At 64.1% G+C, this 15,304-nt stretch overlaps 1 protein-coding gene across 1 annotated transcript; it reads right to left on the reverse strand.

Moving 5' to 3' along the window:
- Positions 1 to 899: 899 nt before the first annotated feature.
- On the reverse strand, positions 900 to 14,782 carry Capn10 (calpain 10). Its single transcript, XM_070005608.1, has 12 exons — positions 14,518 to 14,782; positions 9,532 to 9,663; positions 8,455 to 8,651; positions 7,086 to 7,303; positions 5,141 to 5,282; positions 4,345 to 4,511; positions 3,942 to 4,207; positions 3,230 to 3,432; positions 2,870 to 3,131; positions 1,666 to 1,865; positions 1,487 to 1,532; positions 900 to 1,254 (listed from the first exon to the last, which is right to left on the reverse strand). The coding sequence occupies exons 1-12, from the start codon at positions 14,656 to 14,658 to the stop codon at positions 1,225 to 1,227; spliced, it is 2,004 nt and encodes a 667-aa protein (XP_069861709.1). The 5' UTR covers positions 14,659 to 14,782; the 3' UTR covers positions 900 to 1,224.
- Positions 14,783 to 15,304: the final 522 nt, after the last annotated feature.

A 15,304-nucleotide genomic window follows, 5' to 3' on the forward strand; every position in this document is an offset into this window, starting at 1 on the left:
TGGCGGTGTGGGGGGGACACGGCAGTGTGGGGGGGACACGGCGGTGGCGGTGTGGGGGGGACACGGCGGTGGCGGTGTGGGGGGGACACGGCGGTGGCGGTGTGTGGTGGACACGGCGGTGGCGGTGTGTGGTGGACACGGCGGTGGCAGTGTGGGGGGGACACGGCGGTGGCAGTGTGGGGGGGACACGGCGGTGGCAGTGTGTGGTGGACACGGCGGTGGCGGTGTGGGGGGGACACGGAGGTGGCGGTGTGGAGGGGACACGGCGGTGGCGGTGTGGGGGGGACACGGAGGTGGCGGTGTGTGGTGGACATGGCGGTGTGGAGGGGACACGGCGGTGGCGGTGTGGGGGGGACACGGCGGTGGCGGTGTGGGGGGGACACGGCGGTGGCGGTGTGGGGGGGACACGGCGGTGGCGGTGTGGGGGGGACACGGAGGTGGCGGTGTGTGGTGGACATGGCGGTGTGGAGGGGACACGGCGGTGGCGGTGTGGGGGGGACACGGCGGTGGCGGTGTGGGGGGGACACGGCGGTGGCGGTGTGGGGGGGACACGGCGGTGGCGGTGTGGGGGGGACACGGCGGTGGCGGTGTGGGGGGGACACGGCGGTGGCGGTGTGGGGGGGACACGGAGGTGGCGGTGTGTGGTGGACACGGCGGTGGCGGTGTGGGGGGGACACGGAGGTGGCGGTGTGGAGGGGACACGGCGGTGGCGGTGTGGGGGGGACACGGCGGTGGCGGTGTGTGGTGGACACGGCGGTGGCGGTGTGTGGTGGACACGGCGGTGTGGGGCGGGAATGGCAGCACCAGGGCAGAGCAGCACCGCCATGCCGCTGGGTGGCGACGGCTCTGCCCCACACCTGCGCACTGGAAGCTGACTCAATGGTGGACCCTGCAGACCATCTCAATCACTCCTTTATTATAAAGCCACATCCTAAAAATGTTTCAGTGGACCCAGTTTCCAGTGACGTCTGCCACGCCTGCTCCTGCCAGGAAGGAGAGAGAGCTGGGAGGGTCCTGGGAACTCTCCAGCCTCAGCTCTGGGGTCTGGGAGTCTTGCAGTCTCTGGTTGGAACGAAGATGCCACCTGAGGCCTTGCCCTTCCTGCAGCCGCTGCTGGGCCCGGCCGGCCCCTCTCCTGGCAGGACGCCAGGGCCGGGGCTCCAGGGCCGAGGCTGCGGGCACCAACATGGCTCCATGCCGCCGGCCGGCACACAGGGACGCCAGTCAGGTTTTCATCACTGCCACGAGGGAGACCTGCAAAGGAGCGGCGATGGTCCAGCCTTCCTTGGCCCTCCAACCCCAAGGAACAAGACAGACCCAGTCTCTCCCCATAGGTGGCTCTCATGAGAGGGCACCCCATGTCCCAGAGATCATCTGCAGCAGGATGGCTGGGGGCGGGGGGATCACTGAAGGAATTAAGATCCCCACCAGCTGGCCACTGGCAGGCGAGCCAGGAGGGAAATGTCGAGGGGCGCTGCGTACACACCTCCTGGAGGGCCTGGCCCAGCATCTCCTGGCTGTGAATGGACCGCCTGTGGAGAGAGCCAGGTCAGCCCTGCGATCTGCTCTGGGTGCACCCCCAGGAGCTCCCAGGCGCACATGCCCACCTCCGGTGTCGACTGGGGCAGGCCGAGCACTCACGCCCACGGAGACCCCGGACCCCACCTGTCTATCCGGATGGCTATGGTGACGGTGAAGGCCCCCTCGGCGTCTGGCAGATAGGTGGAGGGCACTACTCTGTAGGCGCCCGCAGACAGGAGACAGAGCCGGCTGACTTCTTGCGCGTAGCGGTGTGGCACACAGCTCAGCAAAGGCTCCTGGAGCAGCAGCGCGCGCGTGTCCTGGCTCACACCGCCTGAGGGGACCTGGGGGGGGGACGAGTCAGTCTGGGGGTCTGCACGGGGTGCTGCAGGCCTTCCCTCTGCGCAGGCCCAGCGGAGGGCTGTCTGGGCAGCCTGCTTGGACTTCTGGAACCTGATGCCCCCACTCCTCCTGAGTCATGTGCTCCCCTCTTCTAGGAGGAACTGACAGGCTGACACCAGGCCCAGCGCTTCAGAGGAACCATCCTTGAACAGTGTCCAAGGTTCTGTTTTATAGAGTATTTATACTCTGGCTTCTGCCTTGGCATGCTCTGATAGGGCCCCAAGTTCTGGCACTCTACTCAGGGCTCCGGGTGCCTGAGGCAGGTGACTGGGGACAGGATTCTAGAAGTCTCCCTCCTTCTCTGGAAGCACTGGCTACCATTCCCAAGGGACACAGAAGCCCCAGTCCCAGGGTGGTGTGCACGTGCCTCCAACCCCACCCTAGCGGCCCAGGACACCCCTGGGGCCAGCAGAACCCCAGGTGTGGGGCCCCTGGCTATGGCCTTCTCCTGACCCTTCACTTCCCGTCCAGTGACCCCTCCAGGGTGCCTGGGCCTGATGTAGACCCCTGAATCCCAGAGCTCCTCCCACCTGGTGGAGTCTACATGGAATCCTCTAGGCTCTCTGACCACAGTGGCTTATGGCTGGCAGGCAATTTGTCATGTTGCTGATGTGGCTGTATGGCCAATACTTCTGGCATGTTCCCTGGGTGTGGCCTCCCCAGCTGCCTCCTTCCCCAGCTGAGCAGTCTGCCAGGATCGCCCTGGGGTCCCGCTCTGGGGCCACACACCCCCGCCCTGTGGTGAGGCTGGCCTCCGCCCAGGTCTCGAGAGCAGCTGCAGGGGCTAGAGTGGAAGGTCCGCTCTGAGCCAGGGTAGGTGCGTGGCCACGGGCCGCCTTGGCTCACTCTGGGCCTAAGGACTTCATGGGAGCTACAGATAAGTCTTTTATGAGACCAGGCGGCCAGATGGCCAGGCCCGGAGTCCCAGCGAGCTAAGGCCACAAACCTGGAAGACGTGGAAGCCAATGGGGTAGAGCTGGCTGTCAGCAAGCTGGCAGTGCTGGCACAGGGTGATGCGGACACAGCGGGGCCCGGCACCCTCGGGGACGGAGAACGGGAGGCAAGGGTTGCAGGGGTAGGAGGCAAAGTTCCTGCTGCCCCCGGCCGTCTGTCCGGCTCTCCAGAGGCCCCGCAGCTGCACCGTCTCCCACTCGCCAGCAGGCTGCGCTGTTCTGGGGGAGGCCCCCTTGGCCACCGGCCTGACAGCACTACGGGGAAACAGGCAGAGGCGCGCTCAGAGAAGACCTTGTAGCGGAGGGAGGCCTCAGCCCCAGCACGAGGAGAGCTGCGGGCACCCGCTCCTCACCTGAGGGAAACCTTCCCAGTGGAGAAGACCCGGAGCAGGAACTGCCCTGGCATGTCCTTCAGGAAAGTGCTGGGCACCGCCAGGTAGAAGCCTGGGGAGAGCTGGCAGCGCAGGTGGACCTCACGGTCGTAGGTGTGGCACGCGGTTCCGGCCACAGGGGGCGCAGACAGGACCCGGGGCAGACTCACCCGCCGCTGCTCCACCTGCAACACCACAGGTGGAGGCCATCCTCTGCTTCCCTGCTTGGACAGGGCCCAGAGCTCACCAGGTAGAGTCCCCACCCCCTCAGCATCTACACAGAGCCATGCTCCAAAAAACCTGGACAAATTCCCAACAACTTCTTTTGCAAGAGGAAGGCCCGTGACACAGGCCATGGATCGGACGTGAGAGCTGTCTGTCACACAGGTACCACACAGATGACCAGCCTTCAAGAGCGAGCAGTAGTTCCCTGACCTGCTTGCTCTAGCCCCGCTACACTGACGGACTGGCGGATGCGCACGTCAGGCTGAATGTCTGGATCACCATGGTGGGGGACGGGGACTGCAGGCCAGAGACCCAGGGAGGATGCAGGGGCAGGGCCAGTGGGGCACCCGGAGTCGGGTGGAGAAGCTGAGAGCAGGGTCTGGGAGACGGGGGCTGGCAGCCCGAGGGGTGCAGGGACCTGTGTGCGAGGGTGCTCCTCCTGGGCCACCCGGGGCCCCGGGGCAGTTACCTTCCACAGGTGCAGGCCCACAGCCTGGTAGTCCTGGCCATGGCTGGCCCGGGTTGGGCCGGTCCCAGGCTCGCGGGGCCTCTGCGGGAGGGCCAGGCTCGCCTCGCGGGGTCTCTGCAGGACGGCCACGCACACCTCGCTGGGCTCGGCCAGCCGCAGCCAGAACTTGGGGTTGCAGGGGAAGCAACTGTTGTTCCGGCAGCCTCCGGCCGACCGCCCTGCGACCCAGGCCCCAGGCAGGGCCCGTGCATGGCAAAGCACCTTCTCTAGTAGGAAAGCACTGGCATCAGCTCGGGGCCGGCGCCCCTCGCTCGGCCCTCTTGGGGCCCCATCTCCCGCACGGGTCAGCACGTGGGATCCACCCACCTGTTCAGTCTCTCCACGTCAGAGGCCCAGGGCCTACCTGTGTAGAGACTCTGCAGGTGGCCGGCCTCTGTGACTGGGTAGCTGACGGTGACCTCGTCAAACTCCCTGAGGAACTCCTCCTCCTCCACCCAGAACTCCCCTTCCTGGAGCTGCGCCAGGAGCTGCGCCTGCTCCCCCGGCTCCACCTGCTTCCATCCTTCGCCCCTGCAGGGAGCCTCACGTCAGCGGGGCTGACAACCAAGGCAGAGGAGGCTGGGCTGCCCTCAATCCCCACACTCCAGGGCTGCCCAGCCCCACAGACCCCTCCAGGCTGAGGTCCCTGCGTGGCTTCTCTGTGCTGCAGACACCCACCAAAACCTCTAGTCCTGCCCCTGCACAGCGGGGCGCTCTGCCCCCACGGGCGCCTCATCCTTCAGGGGCGCTCTTGCCTCTAGAGTTATCTTCCCAGGACAGTCAGGCTGGACCCTGACTCTGTGCTCTGTGGAGCCCGTATAACCTCACCGAGAACCATGCTGTTTGCTCAGTGCCAGGCCCTGCCCGGGCTCAACGGGGTGGTCATGGTCCAAGAGCCTCAGAGCTCTCAGGTCTTAAGGAGATGCTGGTTGAGTCTTAGTGAGCTGAGGACTGTAGCTACAGTCCCTACTCAGCCAAACGCCTGGCCAGGCACACACCACCCTGGGGGTGTCCCTGAGAACTCTCAGACCAAGGAGAGCTTGGTCTCGGGCCTCCAAAGGCCCACACGGAAGCATGACGTGTGTGAGCTGAAGTGACCGAGCACAGGCCGGGGCGTCTCAACGCCACCTCCTCCCACTCAGCACGGGTCTGGCACTCACCCCTCTCTCCACAGCCCCTGCCAGCAGCTCCGGCCCCAGGGGTTCTGGATCCTCAGCAGCAGGGTGCCCTGGCTGGCCAGGCTCCGGAGCTCTCGCAGATCTGAGATGATGAAGGCGTGGAACTCCCCCAGCTCCCTGGCACCTGTGTGTGGGACAGCCGTGCGGCCCTGCCGACTGCCCGCTGAGCAGCCCACTCAGCCCTGGCTGCTGGCGGACTCAGGTCCCTCAAGATGGGCTCCGCCCTGGGCCACAGGCCAGTTGCTCTGCCGGCCTCTGCAGCACTGTGGGCCATGGGGAAGGGCCGAGAGGCGGCCCTGGCTTGTTGCCCCTGGGGACTGGTGCTGCGCGACCATTTCCTTCTCTGGGCTTCAGCTGTTACCATGCAGGGCCTGTGCAGACCAGTCTTCAAGCATGCATGACTGCTGTCGGCGACGGGACTGCAGCTGTGAGTAACCAGGAGAGCTGGCCCCCCTCCAGGCAAACCAGCCGAACACGGGCCACTCAGACCCAAACCAAGGAGGACTGGAGGCCCTGAGACTCTCACTTGGCAGAGAGGTGTCGATCTGGGGAGGGCAGCCCTGCAGCCGCTGTGGGAGCCCCGAGTGTCGGGGAGCCCTGGACACGCCCGCAGCCCTCTGCACGTGTCAGGCACAGCCCGTCCACCCTTGAGGTGGCTTGGAGCCAGGCTCCTCAGCCAGCTCTCTCGCTCTCTGAAGGAGAGACCAGCGTCCGCTCATTTCCTCCTGCCTCAGGCAGTGCCTGGACCCAGGAGACAGGGTCTGACATTCTGCTGAGGCACTTGGCTGCTCGCATGTTTTGCCTTTATGTTCATGTTTCTGAACCAAAGTTGGATCAGGGAAAAAATCCTGAGTGTGAATAAAAAATTCACTGTGGTACTGGGAGCCAGTGGCTCAGGCCTGTCATCCTAGCTACTCAGGAGGCTGAGATCTGAGGATCGAGTTTCAAAGCCAGCCTGGGCAGGAAAGTCTGTGAGACACTTATCTCAAGACATGCTGTGGCTCAAGTATTAGAGCACTAACCTTGAGCTGAAGAGCTCAAGGCACCCAGGACTAGAATTCAAGTCCCATGACCGGGAAAAAAAAAAAAATCACTGTGGTGTTTCTTTTAATTACCAGAAAGACTAGGCATCCAACAACAGGAGGATTAAGAAAGCTGTCAGGTCCACAAATGAAATAAGACGTTAAAGCTTATGTAGTAGCAAAGAAACAGAATGGAAACGCACATATGTTTACAGAAAACAGAGAGGTAGATGGAAAAGCCACCGATGCTTTTCAGTGAGTTCTTTCCTCTTTAGTTTGGGCAATCGTAGGGTTTGAGCCTGGGGCATCTGCTTGCCAGGCAGGCTCTGCACTGGAATTAGCCCTCCCATCTTCCCTGCCCTTTTTGCTTTAGTTATTTCCCAGATAGGGCCTCCCGTTTTTGCTTGGGCTGGCCTGACTCTGACCTCCTCCTCTGTCCCTCACATACCAGAACCACGTGTGAGGATCAGCACATTCAGATTTTTTGTTGAGATGGAGTCTTGCTGGTGTTTTGCCTGGGCTGGCTTCGAATCAGGATTGTACCCTTCACTCCCTCATCGCTACCTTCCAAGTAGCTGGGATTACAGGTGTGAGCCACCTTGCTGGCCTTCTTTCTTCATTTGCCAACTTCCCTTAACGAACCCTAATGGGCGGGTTTAAGGAGTAGGGAGGGGCGTGAGCCCTGCCAGGCCGCCCCGCCTCCCAGCTATCTCTGGGAGGCAGGGACCATGATGCTGGTCCTGTCTTGCTCTAACAGAAAAGACTGGTGGAGGAAGGGGAGGGTCAGCTCTCTCTGAGACAGAAGAGGGAGGTCGCCAGCTCAGGACTTCCTACTTCCGACTTGCTGTTCCACTTCATTCAGGGTATCTCAAGCGGGGCAGGAGGGGCCCTGCCGCGTGCCTTACCTGCTCTGGGGTTAAGCACCGAGCAGCTCATCAGACACCGGTCCTTCAGGCGCAGGAGCTGCCGACAAGTCCTGGGTCCCCCAGCCTGGGTTGTGTCCTGCTGACCGCAGCTGCCTGCCAAGTCCTTCAGGCTCCACCGTTCGGCCAGGCCCCCGGTGAGGTCCACAAGGGCGTCTGCGACCTGCCCTGCCCACAGGCGCTCATAGGAGCCATGGACCCTAGGGGACCACAGCACAGGAGCGGGTCTGACCGTCAGGTCTGCCTGCGCCACTGCAAGGACCTTAACACACTGACCCTGCTCCCATGCCTCTGACCTCCACCACATCTTTGGTGAATTGAGGCCTGGGCTTGCCTGCAATTGCCATAGTCTGCTATGTCCCTGCTGGTCTCCACGCACCTTCACACCCATCCTGCTGGTCTCCACCCACGTTCACACCGTCCTGCTGGTCTCCATCCACGTTCACACAGTCCTGCCGGCCTCCACCCACGTTCATACCGTCCTGCTGGTCTATCTCCACCCATGTTCACACCGTCCTGCTGGTCTATCTCTACCCACGTTCACACCGTCCCGCTGGTCTATCTCCACCCACGTTCACACCGTCCCGCTGGTTTCTACCCACGTTCACACCGTCCCGCTGGTTTCTACCCACGTTCACACCGTCCTGCTGGCCTCCACCCACGTGCACACCATCCTGCTGGTCTCCACCCACGTTCACACCATCCTGCTGGTCTATCTCCACCCACGTTCACACCATCCTGCTGGTCTCCACCCACGTTCACACCGTCCTGCTGGTCTATCTCCACCCACGTTCACACCGTCCTGCTGGTCTCTACCCACGTTCACACCGTCCTGCTGGCCTCTACCCATGTTCACACCATCCTGCTGGTCTCCACCCATGTTCACACCATCCCACTGGTCTCCACCGTCCTGCCAGGGTGGGGAAGGCTCAAGGTAAAGGGCCCATTTTCTCATTTTCCCGTCGGCCTCGCTCAGCCAGACACCGTTGGCTGTGTTAGCTGGGACTCACGAGCAGGACAAGCCAAGCGCGTGACGGCACACACATGGGCTAAGTCCTCCCCCACCTGCCAGCCTGCCTGGATGCTCAACCACGCACAGAGGCATTGTTCTGCAGGGTCTGGGGAGGGCGGACCTGCCCACCCTCTCCACACAGAGGCAATGAATGCAGGACCGTGAAAAAAGGGACAGGGAAGAGCAAACCACAGGTCCCTGCAGACCCACAGTCTGGCTGCCAGGCCCCGTGTATTGGCAACACCGGGCCGGCCAGCGGCCCGGGCAGGTGTCCCAGGCCCCCCGGAGCAGCACCAGGGCTGCCCCGCCCGCTCCGTCACCTCTGCAGAGCACACTTACTTGGCATAGGCCTTTTCCAGTAAGGGAAGCCAGAACACATCCTCTCTCTGGCACCGGGAGAAGCAGAGTCTCCCTGCAAGACAAGGCAGACGGTCATCTACCGTCACCTCCTGCCAGCATCCAAACCGCCAGATTCGACAGGCGAAGAGGCCACGGTACGTCTGGTCGGACCAGCTGGGCTGTCCCGGAGGGAAGACCTAGCATGCACAAGGAGGGGCAGAAGGAGAGCATGAGAGGCAGGCAGCCCCACGCCTCCGAGCAGAAGACAGGCATCACCCGCACTCCCGACACCCTGCCTGCCAGGGCACAGGTTCCGCTGGGTGCCGCATCTACACATCCACGTCACAGAACAGACAGCCATGCTCTCCACTGAAATAGCTCAGGACTGCCCTGCAGGACCCAAACTCCCCAAAGCTTCAAATCAACCGCTTTGTTAACCGTGTCCCAAATAAGCACTTGACCTAAATCTAAAGCGCAACTTTGGCAGGCAAAAGCACACAGGTGACAGATGAAGGCTGGCCAGCCCCCAGGCCCACTGCTCGCTCCTTCGGGGCTCCAGTCCCCACACAGGCGAGTATGGGCTCGGCACCCAGGAAGTCAGCGCGGCCTCCACTCAGGACAGCGAGAGACACAGGCACCCGTGCGCAAAAGCAGGTGCAATGGGAGGGGTGTGAGGCGGCAGAGGCGAGCTGTGCTCCGGCCCCGCCCCCAGGGCCGTGCACTGAAAGGCCTCGGCAGCACGTGGGCCCCAACGCAGCCCGTGCCCTGAGGGAAGACACCACGAAGGCATCTTAACTCTCTGAGGTCACATACTCTAAAGTGGCCACACGGAAGCCCTCTGCCAACCCTGTGCTCTGTGCCCAGCACCAAAATCCAGGACCTGGAAGATCGCAGAGCCGGGCAGAGCCTCCCAGGGGACCTGCAGGCTTGGTCCTGCTCCTACACCCCTCTACCTGCTTGCGACAGAGCGCAGGTCGGGAGAGCAGCCAGCGGCTGGCTCCCACGGGGCTCTGCTCTGGCAAGAGCTCCCTGAGCTCAGCAGGCAGGGGGAGCGCAGAGGGAGGCCTTTGGCTGTACCTGGTCCAGGAGGTGCTGACTCTTCTGTAAGGCTGCACAGGCACACAGGAACCAGCAATCCCCCAGCAGCCCTTGCTTCACCTGGCCTTCCCCTGGGTTATCTGGAAACAGTCGGGGTGTTGCACAGATTTCCTGAAATAAAGAACACTGTCCAGAGTTAGACCAAGCCTGGCAGCTCATCTTCAAACTGAGAACCCAGGGGTGAGAGTGACAAGGCAGAAGCAGCTTTGTGACCACATGAGCCCCCACGCGGGGAGAGGGAAGGGAAAGACGCAGCTCCCCAGCGCTGTCCCTCAGCATCCTGGCTCCAGACCCCGATCCAGCTCAGGTGGGGGGGAGGGGCTCATCTCTGTCCACTATCCTTACTGGTGAAACTGAACTACGCATGAGTCTTTTGTGGTGTCAAGCCCATGGCTTGGCCCTGACCTTTCGTGCTCAAGGCTAGTGCTCTACCACTCTCTTGCAGCTCTTTGTTCATTGGAGATGTCTCAGACTTTCCTGCCCGAAACATGATCCTCAAATCTCAGCCTCCTGAGCAGTTAGGATTACAGGCGTGAATCACCAGTACCTAGTTCCAGATGACTCTTACCATCCTCTTGTTTGAAACAGCTAAGTGCTGGCTTAACTAGTTTTGCTTTAGAAATTCGTGATGCCCAATCTCTCATGGGTCCTCATTCTCTCGGGAAATCCTACATACAAATTTCCCACTCCCCACACTCCCTTAGACCTTGCCTTCCTCCTGCAAACATTCATGCTTCCTTTGTCTAAACACCTGAGGTACCAACCTGGCCGCCTTCACCAGAATGGGACCTGACCCTATTCCTCCTTAGCACCAGACCTCCCCTTCCCACGACACAGGCCTCTACTCCTGTCACGATTCTCCACGCACGGCAGGACGGAATACCTGCTTCTGGACATATCCTTCTTCTTTGGCACTATGTGCTGACCTGGGCAGCCCTCATGGCAGCTTCTCAGGAGAGCTGTGGACCCCTCTGGCTTCTGAGTCAACCATATGGGAATATGGTCCCCTGCACCATCTCCACAGTGCCAAATCCCATGGCACATTCTTGTTCTCTTCGCCTGGCAGCTTCAGAACAGCTAGCTGTCCCTGCCCATGATCCCACCCACATTCCTCCCGTGTTCTCGACCCTCGACTCCCATGATCCCACCCACATTCCTCCCGTGTTCTCGACCCTCGACTCCCATGATCCCATGCTCCTCCCGTGTTCTCATCCCTCAACTCCCATGATCCCACGCTCCTCCCATGTTCTCTTCCCTCAACTCCCATGATCCCACACATTCCTCCAGTGTTCTCGACCCTCGACTCCCATGATCCCACATTCCTCCCGTGTTCTTGTCCCTCAACTCCCATGATCCCACGCTCCTCCCGTGTTCTCGTCCCTCGATTCCCATGATCCCACACATTCCTCCCGTGTTCTCTACCCTCGACTCCCATGATCCCACATTCCTCCCGTGTTCTTGTCCCTCAACTCCCATGATCCCACGCTCCTCCCGTGTTCTCTTCTCTCAGCTCCCATGATCCCACGCTCCTCCCGTGTTCTCTTCTCTCAGCTCCCATGATCCCACATTCCTCCCGTGTTCTCCTCCCTCAAGTCCCATGATCCCACATTCCTCCCGTGTTCTCATCCCTCAACTCCCATGATCCCACGCTCCTCCCGTGTTCTCGTCCCTCAACTCCCATGATCCCACGCTCCTCCCGTGTTCTCTTCTCTCAGCTCCCATGATCCCACACATTCCTCCTGTGTTCTCGACCCTGGACTCCCATGATCCCATGCTCCTCCGGTGCTCTCGTCTCTCTACTCCCGTGATCCCACGCTCCTCCCTTCGCAGCCTGCTTGTCCTGTCGGAACTCCTGCATGCCCCACACATGCTGGGCTCCTCAATGCTCAGGCTCTGCCCACCTCCCACCCCTCACTCTACCTGTCCCAAGATGCTCTTCTAGGTCCTGGACTGTAAACCACCTACGATATTCATGCCCAAAGGAAGGCTTAGCTCTTCCTGCACTCCTGAGCTGCCTTTGTGACAGCTCTGCTTGTACAGGGGAGGAAAACTCAATTCTAGAGCCCTGGCTCTGCCCAGGACTGCCCCCACAACCCACCAAGTCATTCCTGATCCTTCCTTCAGCCTCACCCTCTACCAAACCTTGTCAACCCTCCTCACAAAGTATCCACAAACCTGTCCCCACCAAAGGCCCATCCTAGCTTGGGCCCATCACCCCTCTCCACAATTAACAAGGGGTGCCTGCATCCTCACATGAACCACTTTCCTTCCTCTTCTTTTCCTTGCCTGTTTATTATGAACAGGTGATACCCTCACATGGCTATGATATAAAATGGCATTTGGCCAAAATAGAAAGATCAACAATGGCATAAAGAATCTATGAAAGCTATTGATCAACAGGGGCCTGGCAGGCGAGAACAGAGTTATTCAGAGCAAAAGATAGTACATTGGGCTGGGAAGGTGGCTCAGCGGTAGAGCGCTTGCCTTGCATGCATGAGGCCCTGGGTTCGATTCCTCAGCACCACATACACAAAAAGAAAAAAGCCGGAAGTGGTGCTGTGGCTCAGGTGGTAGAGTGCTAGCCTTGAGATGAAGAGCTGAGGGACAGCGCCCAGGCCCAGAGTTCAGGCCCTACGACCGGACCCTCTCCCTCCCCCCCTCTCCCGCAAAAAGAGAATATATCAACATCTGAAATTCCATGATAAAACAAAGAATGAAGGACAGCAAAATAATACAAGCTCTGTGGAGGGGCACTCGTGGGAAGGGGTTGGGAGGGCTGGCATGATGGACAAATGAGGAAGTGAGCATGGCTGAAGTAGTTTGCATGCATGAAAACAGAACAACTAAACCCAGTGAAATGTGTTTAAGGGATGACCGTGATAGGGCCTGAGGTTGATTGGGATACATTATATACTCGAACCTCCCCCCTTGTACACCAAGAAACAATGCACTCTGAAAGAAAGTGCCAGCAGTGGTAGTCACCAGACCCTACGTTGAACTACACAATTTGGTGGTCATTCTTAGCACATAAGCCACTTCTAAAACCAAGCCCTCCCAACACAAGGACTGGTATAGTGACCCACAGGAACAGGCCTGTGACTAGGGCTCTCTGCCTCTGCAGGCCTTGCTCCCGGCCCGTTTCCCGGATGGCTGCCCATCGCACACACTGAAGCTCCTTCCTCTGCCTTTCACAACAAAAGCAACACAGCCCTAGGCCAGGCCAGCGTTTTGTTTTAAAAACCTTTACAAAAAATTCAAGTGTACAACATCTGAAACCACCTTTTCCAAAGCGGGGAAGGTGGCCTCAGCCTGGGCCTTCCTAGGTACAGGGTGCCCGCGGCCGGGGGCGCAGGCGCAGGAGGAGCCCGCGGCCGGGGGCGCAGGCGCAAGAAGAGCCCGCGACCGGGTGCGCAGGCGCAGGCGGAGCCCGCGGCCGGGTAGGGAGGCTCTTCGGGGAGGACTCCGTGTCCACCGCTCGGTGGCCTACACCTGAGACAAGTCAGCTCCCTCCCTCCCAGTCTGCGGGTGGCCCCCACTTCCTGTCTACCCCGCAAGGGCAGATGGCTCCGGAGCCCCCGCCGCGGGGACGGCGGCCTCTCGGGCTTTCCCACCGCGCTCTGCTCGCTGGACGACCCGGCCTTCGGTCTGGCCACCTCTCGGACCCGGAGACTCGAAACAGTCCGCCGGGACGCAGGTGGGCAAGGGCAAAACCAGGGCACCGGTGTGAGCCAAGCTGCTGAATGCGCATGCGCGCGGTGGCACCGCCTGTGGGCGGGGCCCCGGCCCAGCGCGGAGCGGAGCGGAGCCCTGCGCCTGCGCCTGCGCCCGTCCTCCCCGTGAACTTCTCTTTGGCCGCGGAGGACTTTAGTGCGGATTGTTCCAGGGCCACAGTGGAGGGCAGAAACCCCTGCCCCCCCACGCGCCTGAGAGCGCAGGCCGGCCGCCCCCGCCCCTGGGCCGCCCCCGCCCGCCCCTGAGGCCGCCCCACACATGGGGCCGCCCCGCCCCTGAGGCCGCCCCTCCCCGCCCCTGAGGCCGCCCCGCCCCGCCCCGGCCCTGAGGCCGCCCCGCCCCGGCCCTGAGGCCGCCCCGCCCCGCCCCGGCCCTGAGGCCGCCCTTCCCCGCCCCTGAGGCCGCCCCGCCCCGCCCCGCCCCTGAGGCCGCCCCGCCCCGCCCCGCCCCGGCCCTGAGGCCGCCCCGCCCCGGCCCTGAGGCCGCCCCGCCCCGCCCCTGAGGCCGCCCCGGCCCTGAGGCCGCCCCGCCCCGGCCCTGAGGCCGCCCCGCCCCGGCCCTGAGGCCGCCCCGCCCCGGCCCCGAGGCCGCCCCGCCCCTGAGGCCGCCCCGCCCCGGCCCCGAGGCCGCCCCGCCCCGGCCCTGAGGCCGCCCCGCCCCGCCCCTGAGGCCGCCCCGCCCCGGCCCTGAGGCCGCCCCGCCCCGCCCCTGAGGCCGCCCCGGCCCTGAGGCCGCCCCGCCCCGCCCCTGAGGCCGCCCCGCCCCTGAGGCCGCCCCGCCCCGCCCCTGAGGCCGCCCCGGCCCTGAGGCCGCCCCGCCCCGCCCCTGAGGCCGCCCCGCCCCTGAGGCCGCCCCGCCCCGGCGGCCGCCCCGCCCCGGCCCTGAGGCCGCCCCTCCCCGCCCCGCCCCTGAGGCCGCCCCGCCCCGGCCCTGAGGCCGCCCCGCCCCTGAGGCCGCCCCGCCCCGGCCCTGAGGCCGCCCCGCCCCTGAGGCCGCCCCGCCCCGGCGGCCGCCCCGCCCCGGCCCTGAGGCCGCCCCTCCCCGCCCCGGCCCTGAGGCCGCCCCGCCCCGGCCCTGAGGCCGCCCCGCCCCGCCCCGCCCCTGAGGCCGCCCCGCCCCGGCCCTGAGGCCGCCCCGCCCCGCCCCGCCCCTGAGGCCGCCCCGCCCCGGCCCTGAGGCCGCCCCTCCCCGCCCCGGCCCTGAGGCCGCCCCGCCCCTGAGGCCGCCCCGCACCTGGGGCCGCCTCCACGTGATGTCCTCCCGAAACTGGGCCAGCGGCGTGGACAAGCTGGAAAACAGAGAGGCCTCCGAGGCCGGGAAGGCGGAGTCCCGGAAGAGGCCCCGCGCCGACGCCTCACCGCGGCCCGCCCGCATCTCCAGCGCGCGGGGCTCCCATCGGCGGCTGGAGAACGCGGCCGCGGCCCGGAAGCGAGAGGGAGGCCGCCGCCGCCCCGGCGACCTCGCCGGCCGGGCCACCCACTCGGCGCCCGCCGCGCGCCCGCCCCTCGCCCGGGTAGCCAACCAGGAGCGAGGCTGAGATCACTTGACACCGCGGCCCAATCGCGCGAGGGGCGAGCGGGGACACCCGAGCCCGCCTCTCGCGAGGCTGCGTTTGTTTTCCCTCCTGGCCGGAGGCGCCGGGGCCGCGCCGCGGGCGCTCCGCGGGCGTGAGGGGGGCGCGCTCGGAGACCCCGCGCCGGCCCCGCGGCCCCGCGTGCAGCGCCGCTCCCAGAGTGCACCTGGCCTGCCCGCGACGCCCCGCCCCACTCCGGAGGGCTCGGCGCGCTTCCGGGGCGGCGCCGCCGCCGCCAGTGGCCGGCCACCGGCGCGAGGCCGGAGCCCGGGCTCCCCGGCGCTCGGAGGAAGGCCCCTGAGCCCCAGCGCCACTCCCGGCTCCGTGGGGACCCGCGCCGGGCTCCGGGCCGGGGCGCCGACCCTGCCCACGAGGGAGCGGTGAGCGGCGGCGCCGGCCACTGCCGGGGAGGGGAGGGGAGGGTGGGCGGGAGCCCGGGCTCACCGA

The sequence above is a fragment of the Dipodomys merriami genome, unplaced genomic scaffold (assembly GCF_024711535.1).
Source record: "Dipodomys merriami isolate MVZ:Mamm:240054 unplaced genomic scaffold, mDipMer1.0.p SCAF_1, whole genome shotgun sequence".
NCBI classification, from domain to species: Eukaryota; Metazoa; Chordata; class Mammalia; order Rodentia; family Heteromyidae; genus Dipodomys; species Dipodomys merriami.

Excerpts from the sequence above, each read along its gene's own strand:
- Capn10 (XM_070005608.1), bottom strand. The coding sequence starts at position 14,658 with ATGCGGGCGGGCCGCGGTGAGGCGTCGGCGCGGGGCCTCTTCCGGGAC. Across the intron at positions 4,208-4,344 it reads CCTGCAGAGTCTCTACACAG|AGAAGGTGCTTTGCCATGCA; the intron begins GTAGGCCCTGGG and ends CTTTCCTACTAG. Across the intron at positions 3,132-3,229 it reads ACTGGGAAGGTTTCCCTCAG|TGCTGTCAGGCCGGTGGCCA; the intron begins GTGAGGAGCGGG and ends GTTTCCCCGTAG.